The sequence below is a fragment of the Phasianus colchicus genome, chromosome 1 (assembly GCF_987193195.1).
Source record: "Phasianus colchicus chromosome 1, bPhaCol1.hap1.1, whole genome shotgun sequence".
NCBI lineage: Eukaryota > Metazoa > Chordata > Aves > Galliformes > Phasianidae > Phasianus > Phasianus colchicus.
Window position 1 is genome coordinate 93,276,557 of NC_143436.1, and position 13,168 is coordinate 93,289,724.

The following is a 13,168-nucleotide window of genomic DNA, read 5'->3' on the forward strand; positions in this document are numbered from 1 at the left end:
TCAATAATTCTATTCTTTATTGTATTTTCTACTATGCCTTGTAATGTTTTTAGACATACAGGTCCGCATTTCTCAGACCTCTTCTGGAATCTCTGCTTTGTCTCCATAATTTTTGCACCACTCTCCACATCTCAGGCACCAAGAAAATTTTATGTTTAACAGAGCTGATAATCCCTTTCTCACATTGCTGTCACTATTTCATCTTTGATCTCTCTTAAAAGCCTTGACTAAAGACTTTCTTGTTCTGGATTACTTGCTGATTGGTTTTTTTTTCAGTTTCTCCTGCAACTTCTCCTGCAGTCACTTCAACTTCAGATGGCTCCTCTGACAATTCCCCATAACAGTTCTGTTTTGTGAGTCACTCAGTATCATCTGCAGCGGATGTCAACTCAGATAATTGGTTTTGCATTCCTGCAGCGGTCAGTCTCTCGATGCTCTTTTATACAGCATTCAAAATTAGACTCTACAGACACACTGGCTGACTTCTTGTATCCTGTGAACTTACAAAAAAAAAAAAAAAAAAAAAAAAGGTTTATTACAAGCTCTATTATTAAGGGACTTTGGCTGATTGTTCCTCAAGCAGGTTTGTCTGCCTTACAGCAGTCTTACAGACAATCTGCCTAAGGTTATCATCCTTTCTACTTTCCTTTTTTTTTTTTTTTTTTTTCAAAAAGCTGAAGTTATCTGAAAAAAGATTCTTTTTTCTTCACGTAACCTTTCTGACTCTTGGGCTCTTGGCTTCTTTCTGAGTTGTATCAGTCTGTACTTGATAAGCACTATGCATTGTTCCTGCATTTCTATCACTCTCCCACCTGTAAAAGTTTATTCTCCTAGCTGCTTCTTTTTAGTTTCTAAGATGTTCAGTGTTTTTTACATAGTCCCTGCTGATCTTAAGTGTTGTGTATTATTCCCCATTATTATGAGAATGTTAAGTCTAAATATATAGCAGTTGCTGCTATCTAGTGGTTCTTCATCTGCTGGATATGGAGTCTTAACCTGCAAATTTGAAGCTCAGAAGGGTCATACCTCCAACTATGGGCTCCTTTATCACCTATATCATAAAACAATTTTTAAGGCTATCTAAATGTGCAATGTCAATGCCATGTCCCATTGTGTGTTCCATGGCCTGGAAATTGACAGGATAATATTGAAGCTTCCTGCCCTTGCTAGCTCTGTGATCTTTCTCAGTGTATTGCAGTTAGTGATGTTTAGAGAACTGCCAAACACCAGATCATCAGAAGCATAGCTTCATTTCCTTCAACCTCAGGACTGTAAGAGTGAGTATACCAGCCTTGGTCCTGTGCAAGTATGAGTGGGAACATTTGCTGCTAATGTATTACTAACAAATGCCTATTAGAGCATAGTTTTAAGGTGCTTCCTCAAGATCTAAAAATTATTAGACTGTTTTAGATTGTTACTTTCAGAACAAATGACAGTACTCTAACTACATGATATTTTCTTCTCGAATGGCACTTCTTATTCAAAAACTGGAATTGACAGATGCAGAAAACTCAAATGCCTGCAGCACTCACACATGTTCCACTTGTGAAAGTAAACTGTCCTTAAGCAGAGCAATTCATCATATATTTATATGCTTTCGTGTGCTAGAGTTCTTACTATACTTGTATCCATGATGAAACTTTTTATCTTGCAGTGACATTAGAAGAATTGGAGTTGTACTCATTGGACACCAGAGACGAATAGTCAGCAGTTTACAGACTTTGCGGTTACACATGATGCACATACAGGAGAAAGGATTTCATGTATGAAAGTACTAGAACCAACTGTGTTTTGTGCCTCAGCGTTTCTAAAATGGAAAATATTCTCATTCTTCCCTTCTGCTTTTCTCAGCTTCAAGAACTGCAGTCTCCTGGTTAGACTCCAAAAGTACTTCTACGTTAATGCTTCCAAACTGGAATTTTTAATCACACTGCATAGTTCCTCTGTCAGTTATCTGCCAATAAAATTCTGACCTACTGCAAGACTTGCTACACATTGATGAATAATAACTCAGCAACTCAGCATGGATGTGTAACTTTGTATAACAGTATTTGGGAAACTTTCACAAACTTACTGGAAAGTAGTAATCCATTTGGCCTGGTGTGGCTTCTTTATCGATGTATTTAGAGTTTGCTGGTAGATCAAAACGTATTTGACTTCTTTCATGTTCTGTGACCATGTAACTTCCAATACCAAATGTGCAATCAAGAAGTTTCACATAAATATTTATTTTATCTTCTAATTAAATCAAAATGTATGGGTCCTATGGTTATATTACTTTATAATAGTTTAAATGCTGGTAAGCCGGTGCCTCAAGATGTGAGCATTGTTTGCAAAAATGACTGATGATTTTACGTAGTGAGTTTTCATTGTGTTGTAATTGGGAGGATAGTGAGAGAAATCTGGCTGAAATCTTCAGGTTCTTGATTCTGAATTATGTTAGCACTCGACACTTTTTATGCTTTAAATTTCAGATAAGGTCAAAATATTTATTCAGCCCTAGATTTTTTATTTTATTTTTAATAGTCAGCATTTGCCTCTATTCCATGGTAAATTGTCACTGGAAGACTGGATGTAATGTTTTCATAACTACATGTAAAACGTGGTTGTCTGCTATGCTGTGGTCACATAGACTTCAGAAAGTTTCCTGTTCCAAAAATGTAGGCCTCCACAACTTGAACTGTCATTTCCACCAGTGGTAGTAGACTTAGGGGGTCAACCATCAGTGGACTGTTGGAGCAGATCGGCCGTAGCATCATCCAATTGAAGATAATGGTACAGTCACAAACTAATGCTGGAAGTTATGCTCTGTGGAGTTCAGTTTTATTATACATAGGCAGAAAAGGAGACATAGGACAGCAGTGTAATAATATGTTGCCTTGAGTCTACTTCTAACTGCTTTTAGAAGTGAAAAGCAGACTCTGCTGAAATGGAGTTCTGGTTTCTGTGGGGGCCAGATCTTCATTTAGTACAAATTCCAACAATATCAAAGATAATTACTTTTAGAACTCTTCAATAGCCATATTTACATGCAAGAAAAATGGCTGCAAAGGCCTAACATAATATTTGTACCTCTGTAAGATTTACAGCTTTCATTTTTTTATTCAGACAACTTATACAGATGTGCTGGGCTACATTTTGAAACTTTTGCATGAGATATGCGCTGCTAGGAACTGGGACACGAGCGCGTGTCTGCGAGCTGGAGAAGTCACACGCAGATCTACATGCATGTCACATGTAAGCTGGGTTTTTGTTAATTTATATGTACTTTGGAGGACATTCTTAAGTTACACGGCATTTCAATATACTTAAAGATTACAAATCTTCAGTTAAATCGTGCGTTTGGGTAATTACTATAATATATATGTATATCAAAATGAATTAACTACGTTATGTAATCATAATGATATTTAGTGCTTAATTTACAGCTTGTAAATCGAATTGTATTTCCTGACTCTCAAAAAGGCTACCGTTGTATACTGGTGGCAAAGAGGGAAAAGCAGAAAGCAACTCAGAAAAGATTAGGCTGCCAGCTGGTTCACAGAGTTAAGACATGCTAGCCCTGATTCACTGTTGTTACCTTGTGTTAGACTAACTTCATTAATTTAAATGGGATACAAGTAGTGAACTGCAGAAATTTTTCTTTCTTCTGTTAAAAAAAAAACAAAAACAAAAACAACAAAACAACAGATTTAACTGAAGAAAAAGTTTTCTAAAGATAAGGATTCACCAGTGTTCTATGATGTCAAGTTGATAAACATGTTTAAAGAAGGGCAGTGCTAGTTTTATTTTAGCTACAAATTTCATCACCATGGGTAGTCCCACTGACCTCAGATTGATAAATTCTGCCCCAATTCCAAATCCGAGTTTTTAGGGCTTGGTTTTTTTTGGATTTTTTTTTTTTTTTTTTTTTTTTGGAAGGGTGCCCTTAGAGAAATAAAATCATACCTACCTGAAACCTTTAAAAAAAACCACCATCACAGAGTAATTTAAGACTTGATTTTCCTTTATTGTTTCATTTCCTCGTATGCCAGTCATTGCTTTTATAGCCATCAACGTGACATCTGTGAAAGGAGGCTCTCGCATTTAAATTTATTACTGAGGAGATATGAGTCTGTTATTTGTTAAGGGAGTTTCAAAATTGTTCATAACTAGACCAGACCATAAGTGTGCACTTTTAAATTCTCCTTTGCACATTTATTCATTCTTGGTAGTGCGTACACAAAGCTGTATGTTACATGCACACAACCTGGATATATTTCATGGAAATTATTTTCCAAATTTATCACACTACTGAAAATATATTTTCAAATAATATATAATAACAATATAAAAACATTTATTAATCAGATCTATTTTTTATATGAATAAGAATTTGGGTAACCAGAAAGAAAAGAAGAAAGGATTTCAGTGAGACTGTTTATTAAAAACATTGTAAATCCAGGATTTTGGGGGGGTTTATATGGTTTGCGTTTTTTGTTTTGATGGCGCAGTATGACACTTCTATAATAGTTGTTCTGATCAGATTTACACTTAGTCCATTTTGGAAACATTTGATTTGCTCTTGTTATGTTTCTAACCCTACTCTTCCATTTTATTCAGCACAAAGGAAAGTGCTACTATTATGGCTGCTTATCTTTTAGTTCATCTAAAAACAAGAACAAACAAACATGATGTTTTTCACATGTGAGCTCAATTCTGTGCAAGCCACAAGTATAAATGTGAAATTCAAGTAACTTTCTTTATTGCAGGGAATACTTTCTTCGGGTGAAAATTACTTCATTTAGTTAACCTGTATATAGCAGTTACTGATGAAATTTAATAAATTCAAGTAAAGCTAGAAAGCTGTTTTTGAAAATCTGGCCAACACTGCACGGTGTTTCATGACAAAAAGTACTCACTGAAAGTTCATTAAATAAAGACTGCATGAAATACAAGCCCCCTAAAAACAGATTAAAATGTGGACATAAGGAAATAGTTCCAAGCTTGTTATTTACAAGTGATATCCACGTGCAGGCTTTTCTAACAGACCTGGTAGTCATACATCTAGAACAAATCCATCTGTACTGTTACCACTACCTGGGTACAAGTTAAGTCTTCAGAAGATAGCTTTAATGAGGGCCTTTGTCTGCTGGGCAGACAACACATAGTGATAAATGTCATCTGACAGAGTTAGCATCTCTTGGTCACTAAGTGCACTACCCTGTTTTCCATCGTGTGCCAACCACAGTGCTTCCCAAGTTGACTGACAAGCAGCTTAGATATTCATGCAGCCAAGTGGGTCAGTCATCAGTCTAACATGGAAACTCAAGCCATCTCCACCTGATGGAAACTCAGAACCCTGAGACCTATTAGGGGGAAATTTTTCTCACCTAACTTTGGAGGTGTGCATTTGAGCTAGTCTGAGGTTCCATTTTAATCAGTGAGGAGAACAGGGCCCTTGTAGTATTCTCATAGTGATAAATGTCATCTGACAGATGTAATCATTAACTTTTGGGTGAGAGGAAATGTGTCAAACCAGCACTTGAGACAAAATTACTAACTCAGATTATAGAAGCATAGAAGCATAGGAGCACAGAATGGCTTGGGTTAGAAGGGGCCTTAAGGTTCATAAAGCTCTAACCCACCTGCGGCAGTGGCTGCCAACCTCCATATCTAATACTAGATCCAGGCATCTGTTCTTAGTCTTGTGCACTGATTGTATCTACTCATTGTGCTGAATCTCTGAAAAAGAGAGGACCCCACGTGTAATGCTGATGTTGACATTGAGTAACAGCATAATGTCTGTCCAATAAAAGCTTAGGTGCGTGCTATGCTTTAATACATCAGCATCAGACTATCTTACAATTGGAAATAGAACACTCAGCAAGTAATTCAAGTAATTTAATTGCTCTGGACAAAGCATTCTGTGTCAGAAGATGGTTTATTCTGACACAGGATTCAAACTGTACCACTTGATTTTTTGTAATTTAAGACTTGCTATTCATTTTCCATTTTTATAGATACATTGAGCCTAATGCTGAGCTCCATGAAGTTTTTTTTTCAATGCAGATTCATCTTTTATAGTAACAAAAGAGTATTAATGAAAAGAGTTTGGTCTATTGCATCTTCTAAGAAAAGTATTAAAAATTGAAATACTTATTTTATCATGGCATTTGTGCATGGTTGAAGAGTACTGTATTCTATTAAACAGGTTTCTTTCAGAATGCCCTTGCTCCCTAACTGTAATTGAGTTTTCCTGAGCAAATTGCAAAAAAAAAAAATTTTCTTTATTAATAGTACTATTTTTTTAAAAGAGTAAGGGAGAGGTCTGTTAGGTTGGGCTAACACCAAGTACTGCAGTGATCTTGAAATCTCTCAGAGAGACAAATGAATCAGTACTGAAAGGGGAAAAAAATCTAAGAAGATCAGAATAAGATGAAAGAAGAAAACTTTCCATATCGTGCCAAAGAGTTCTAACAAAAAGAAAAGAAATGGCACAAAAACAGTTACATGTATTTAGAGTCCACAGATATCTTCTTCCATCATATACTGTGCATTGCTCATTTGTGAATGCTATGGTTGTATATAGATCCTCAGATTATGGACTAGGACATACTGAGAACATAATGGATATAAAAAATATGTGGATGTGTATATAAAGAATTGTAAATATAATGTATATCATAATGCCTGAGATTCTTCAAGCGTACATAAATTAATTACCTGGCTCTCAATAATGGTAATAGGGTTGATCTTCTCCTCTGGCACTTAAAATTGTAAACTTCCCAAACTTCCTTGGCTCGTTGTCTGGAAATGGATGATAGCCTCTCTCTTCCTCCCTTCACAAGCAGAACAAAAAGAAAAAAGCTTTTTTAGTTCAAGGTAGTCCATGCTTATAAAAAAGTTTGAGTACCTCTGCTGAAGTCACCAAAGATGAACAGTATATAAATGATTTTCTTTTAAATAGTCTTTTATAGACTCTTTTGAGGTTAAAATGGGGGAAAAATTCAAAGGAATGTGAATAATGATTTGCCAGTATATACTATAAAAAGATTTGTTGAATTTTAGAAAGGAAAAACAAAAAAAAAGATGAATGTAAGAACAGAAGGCTAAAAATGAGTAGGTTAAAATAAATTTCCATATTTTATATGTGAAATAACACCAGTTCACATCATGAAATCTATTTGTGTGCATGTTTCTTTGAATATTCTACATCAGTATTTCCTACTTTCACACAGGAGATTTCACAAGTAAATCTCTCTTCCACAAGGGGTTAACATATTATCTGTTTTTTCATACCTGTCTAATTAAACTGAAATTAATAAGGTTAAGTCATGGCACTGAAGATGTGGAAAAGTATATTAATAAGTTCAATCTCAAAAGCATTTCAAGTTTTCACCTGTTCTACTTTGTTCATGTACCAGAATTTCAACTATGTCCAAGTACTTGACTAGTTGGTAACTATACATGTGTCCCAGAAATAACGTACGTACTGTACCATGTTCAGAAACACCTGAATATGTAGAATGCAGTGCTTGTGTGGCTTAATTCAGATAAAGAGGCTGACTAGAAATTGAACTATTTACATGAGTAGAGTTAGGCACAAAATGCTTGCAAGTCCAAGCTCTTATAATATATTTGTAAAGCAGAATGAAATAACATAATTTTGTCCTTTTTAAATTCAGTTCTATATATGGTTCTCTTGAGAGTCCACCATATTCATTGTTATTATGAGAAAACCTCCTGTTTCATACAAGTTTTGGGGAATATTCATCTCTAACATGCAAGCTGATTGCAACTTCATAAATACTAATACTTCTCATTGACAACTCAGTGAAGAACTGCTAAGCAGCACATAGATAAGGCAAAACCCTGGAAATGATAACTCAAAATATCAAAGGAATCTACCTGTCTGTATTGTGAACATTGTGATGGCTGGAGCCTTGTTTGGAGAGTAACTTTACCGCTAGAATCTGGAAAATCAAATTCGGGGAACATCTGTATTAGAATCTGATTATTTATTTCGGATTGTGAAAAATTGCCCATTGAATCAATAAAGGGAATATTTTCATAGTATCAGCTCAGCATGACGCTCTCAGTGTCCTCTAAAGCAGTGACAAAAAAAAAAAAAAAAAAAAAAATCTATTTGCTGGTTTTCCAGGGTCCAGCCTATGAGAAAGAAAAAAGGTGCAGTTGTCATAATTCAGATTAGAACTTCCAGTAGACACAGTTTTATTTTCTAAACATATAACTGAAGGATTAACTTCTCTTCTTGTTGCATGTTGGCTTTTTTAAGAAGAACCTAAAAAAACAGTAAAAAGGAGAGTTGTCTAGTTAAGTGTGGCTTATCCATCAAATTTCCAATTTCTTCCAGACCAACTTCCACGTGACAATGAGAAGCCAAAAAAGAAAAAGCAAAGCAAGAATATCTTTTATCAGGCTGAATTCTTTGATTCATACAACTTACATCACCATCTCATTAAGCACTATATAAGATTAGATGAAAAAGACAAAAATTACAGCCAATGTTTCAAGTCTATAGATTCTTTTAGTTACTAAATACCAACTTCACAATTACATTTTTGTCTTGGGAAGGTTCTACTCTAAATTACCTACTATTTTCACGTTCTGATGAAGGATTTTAATAATTTTTTTTTAATTAATTCCAGAGACAATTAGGTAATTGTGTAAGGAATTAGTTTCATTGTCAGTAGGCACTGTTCTGTTGTGACTTAGGAGTTTGATACTGACTTCAGTGTCAGTAAGATGAGGCCCTATCTTATAGAGACTGTTATTGGATTCAACGTTCCTAATAAATTCTTCCTTTCTGCATTTTACTACTATCACAGTTGATTTGCTGTTGGAAAACCAACATTTATCAGTATGCATGGTGTCTTGTCATTCAAATGTATTACTAAAATATTATGCAAGTTTTAATTTCTTTCTTCAGAGTTCCAGGTTGAGATCAGCTTGATCATTTGAGGCATGATCCAAAATCACTTAAATCCATAAGTAGCTCTCAATGGACTGTAGTAAGGTTTTGGACCAAGGGTTTCCGAAGATTTGCATGGAATGGATGGCCTGCTTTAATAAGGGGAAAGAGTGCACTGATCTTAAAAGACAATGCTGCTACCTCAGGAATGTGTTAAAAAAGATTATGGTTACCTTCAGTGTGGTACAAACAAGGTACAAAACACACTTGCTGCACTGCTGTTTTATCTGGAACGAGTTACCATCACTGAGTTTGGAGTAAGTAAAACAAACCTACTAATCCAACAGAATTTCCACAGTATGTAATACAAATTTTTTTCTTTCTTAGATATTTTCCCAAAGTCCTGGATTTAAGTCCAGGATAAAACCACCTTTCCCATCAACAAAGAATACAACTTCTATCTGTAGGATTTGTCTCTCTTTTCTTCTTTAACACGCAGCATTATACAGTATGATCTTCCCCTCATGATAGCAGTTCTATTTTCCACTTTGAACAAACTTTATTTCACAGTCCTAGTGCAATGCAGTGTAAGGTCTGAGATTTGCCCCTTAATTAATGGCACAGCAGCACATAAAATAAATAATGCCCTCCTAGTCATACTATTTACTGGACTCTTTCATTAATTCCACATTTCAAGAAAACCATGCTACTCTAAAATACCCAATACATAAACACAAACATTTTAAAACTTACGGCCATGATTCTGTAGCAGCCTCACCCCAATAAATAGTTAGGTTTGAATTGGTCGTATATATTTTTAATGTCATTTCTTCTGCAGCAATTTCTTCTTCTGACTTTTCTCCATGAGGAAGAAAGCTATTTCAGATAGGAGTGGGAAAAGTTGCTTCTTGGTTAACTGGTGAAGGAATTGGACTCAATCAGTATTTCAGTATATGTTATTCTTACCTAGAGCCATGGTTCCAATGTCAAAATTCCCTTATGGTATCAGTTATATCATACATGGTGCTGCCGCAATTGAAAACCCAAAGACTAACAAAAGAGGCTTGCTCTTGTTTGGTGCAGTACAACTCCTATAGACTTCATTAACAGCAGCAGATACTCTGCGCTCCTCAGGATTGCTTATGCAATTTAACAAGGAAAAAAAAAAAGGCTTAAAAAAGATCACATGAAACCATATTTACTGAAAGGCAATTGCTTATTTTCTAGCAAATCAAACTTCATTGATCAAGTTGGTGTCAACTGTCAACTGTTTTCACTTTCTCATCTTCTCTCTTTTTTTTTTAATTTCATTTGCTCAAAAAAAAAAAAAAAAAAAAAAAAAAAAAAAGCCATGAGAAAAAATATTTGTTTACTTTCCAAAAATTAGCTTTCATTTTCTCTTGGGACACAGCGTGGTCAGTGTGTTTCCTCAGGATAGCTTCTATTTCTCTGTGTTGGTTTTAAACATATATCAATTAAAGGAGTTTTGATCTCTTCTGTGAAATTACATTGTACAGAACTGAATATGACTGCTCTTCATAGTCTGCTGTTCTAGCATAGCCATAAAATGTATCAATGTATGTGTATATATGAATAACTATTCGATGACGGACACATTATATATTTAAGCAGCCATGTCAAAACTTTAAAGGTGGATGGCTTCCAAACAAACAGTATAATCATACTTGCAAACCATTTTACAGACAAACCATGGCCTCAGCTCAGATCTCATATCCTTATCAGTATCCTCCAGAAACCACTCTTTCTTTAAAGACCCCAGATCACAGTTGTTTTTCAGCTGCTTTTTTTCTTCTCTCGAAGATATATTTGAATAATGATGATGACTACCTGTAAGTGAATCTTCACCATCCATCTCATAGAAAAGCAACCTTGGCACTGTGCCTCTGAGTTGTATCTTCATCAGTCTGAACCTGTGCCGCATTGCACACAGCAGGCAATGTCTACTAATTCTGAGAGACTGAACATTCCATAGCTGGTACTGTGACTGCCCCGCTGTTCAGAACAACTTTTTTTTCATGCAGTTTATCTCCCACACATGCTCTGAGCACATTTTTTCTTTCTGTCTTTTTGCCGGTTTATAACAGTACTGCAGGAATAGCCATGAAATAAAAACCTTAATGTACTGATTTTGCAGACCCGAGGGGAATTTACATTAGAAGTGAAGTTATTATTTTCTGAAAAGTGGCGTTACCATTTTTTAATTCTATTCCTATGATAATACAATGTTCCATGTAAATTCTCATGTGCTGGCATGCCTACGAGTTAATAGTGTAATAGAATGCTCAGCTCTCAACATTAGAGTGTTTTTAAGGTGAATTGCATTACATATGCCATCTCTTTGCAGAAAGAATATGGGGTTTGGCAAAGCTACCTGCTGAGCAACATAATAAGATTTTTGTACAAAGTACAAGTTACTGATTATTATTGTATTTTATTTTTCTATGATTTCCTAAGAGGCATTATCAGGTCTTACGGATGGGGTAAGCCTGTTTATTAAGATATTTATTAGCAAATAAAAGTTACAGTACTGGTGGTTATTTTTGAGTTAATGGTGTTTGTTTTGCCTTAGGTTATTAATATAATGATACACAGTGAAGCCTGTCATACATGATCATGCAAAAGAAAAAAGAAAAAAAACAGCTGCTTAACACAGGGTGGTGTACTAATAAAGATGGACCAGCAATATGTTCTAACACTTGAGATGCTTCAGGGTGTTGTGTTTTTTTCTGTAGCATAAGAATGCTTAATTATAGAGGTCTCTCCTGTGCTTACCACTGAGCACTTACGCTCTCATGTACACTTTTTCAAAATGCATATACATATATACATGCATACATATGCATTTCAAAATGCATAATGATGTTAGGAAAAGCTATACACCTTAAAAGCTTCAAACAACAGCACTCTCCCCTGCTTAAGAAACACAACCTAACCGAATTTTTAAAAGATTTTAATTTGCTACTAAAATTTTGCATTATTGTTCACTCTCTTTACAGTGGTATTATGTAAATAATTCCAAGGTAAGAGACAGGGAATCTCAAAGAAGTAGAGTCCCATACAAAATAATTAGAATATAGCCTTAAAAGGACAATTTTCACAATGTCATATGTGTGCAGTACAAGACCCACAGAATTATATGTATATTAATAGAAAATGAGTGTCATATGTCCAATTTCTATTACATGTTGCATATTTTACAGGGGAAGAGTTTTCCTACTTGGGATGCAACAAAAAATGAATATTTCACTTTAGATTTGGCTCCAGAAATGCCTTTGCTATTCTCATCTCTGCTGAATTTAGAACTAGTTTTATATACAGACTTATTCTGGTATAAAAGAAGGAGGAGATGAAACTCCCTTCTAACACACACTCACCCCCACTACCTGATTAGCCTTTGGAAAATGCTTGGACTCGGAGGTTCACTGTCACATTTGTACCACTTGGTTTTCATTGAGTAGATCATGATGTCATCATTATTAGGGATCTCATCGTTCAATCAAAACCCTCTAAGCTTGGGCAAGTCACAACTGCCGTTTACCCCATACCTTTAATAATAATGAAAGCAAAAATGAGAATTAGAAAGCCAAACAATAGACAACGTGTCAGCAGTATTTTTAACCTTTCAAGTTTAATGTGAAGCACGTTATGATTAGAAAGATTTTTAAGCAGCTGGCTTTTAAGGACTGTGCACATAGCTACCAAACAGCTGTTACTCCTACTGTCGCTCCTCTCCCCAAGGCACCAGTTAGGACAGTAGTCTGAAAGCACAGGTGAAACTAGATTACAGTTTATTGCAACGAGGGATGGAGCTCTGTGAAGGAAAATTGCCTCTTCAAACATGGAACAGCACAGACTCTTCGGGATGCAGGGGAAGAACTGTGCCCCTCATTGCTTTTGTACAGAAGTAAAATACAAATGCAAAGAGATGTTTTATATCTGGCAGCACTGAAATAATAGGTTGTAACAAGGGGATTGACAGGGTCTGAGGTGTTGGCTTGCACTGTACATCTGTGAAAAATAAGGATGGGATCAAGTGCTGAGCTCTTCCCAGCATCCATTTCTTCCTGACCTTGTAGGGTCTCATTAGGGTCTGCAGTGGAGGGTATCAACCTGAACACTGGGGGAACACGAGCAATCTTTAAGTCCTACCGATTCCTTGAGCTGAAGTGAGACAGTGAGAGAAACTCATGCTAGCAGTCCAGTTAAAAGCCTGATGGGACTTTGTAAGGATAG

The 13,168-nt window shown here is 35.6% G+C and overlaps 1 protein-coding gene and 1 long non-coding RNA gene across 9 annotated transcripts in view; one reads left to right on the forward strand and one right to left on the reverse strand.

Moving 5' to 3' along the window:
- The window catches only part of EPHA6 (EPH receptor A6), a 515,780-nt gene extending 511,996 nt beyond the window's left edge, over window positions 1-3,784 (forward strand). For 6 of the 7 annotated variants that reach the window (XM_090152397.1, XM_090152418.1, XM_090152412.1 and 3 more), the window contains one exon: window positions 1,655-3,783. In XM_090152397.1, coding sequence (XP_090008523.1) covers window positions 1,655-1,769 — 115 coding nt within the window. In that variant the 3' untranslated portion in view covers window positions 1,770-3,783. Of the gene's footprint in view, window positions 1-1,654 lie in introns of all 7 variants that reach the window. The other variant, XM_090152423.1, reaches the window with a different exon arrangement.
- Window positions 1-13,168, reverse strand: part of LOC149919863 (uncharacterized) — a 13,591-nt gene continuing 423 nt past the window's right edge. Inside the window, exons 2-4 of one of the 2 annotated variants that reach the window (XR_016472052.1) lie at window positions 12,319-12,480; window positions 6,706-6,821; window positions 1-500 (exon numbers count right to left, since the gene is read on the reverse strand). This is a non-coding gene — a long non-coding RNA (uncharacterized LOC149919863). Of the gene's footprint in view, window positions 501-5,647; window positions 5,725-6,705; window positions 6,822-12,318; window positions 12,481-13,168 lie in introns of those variants that run through there. The other variant, XR_016472053.1, reaches the window with a different exon arrangement.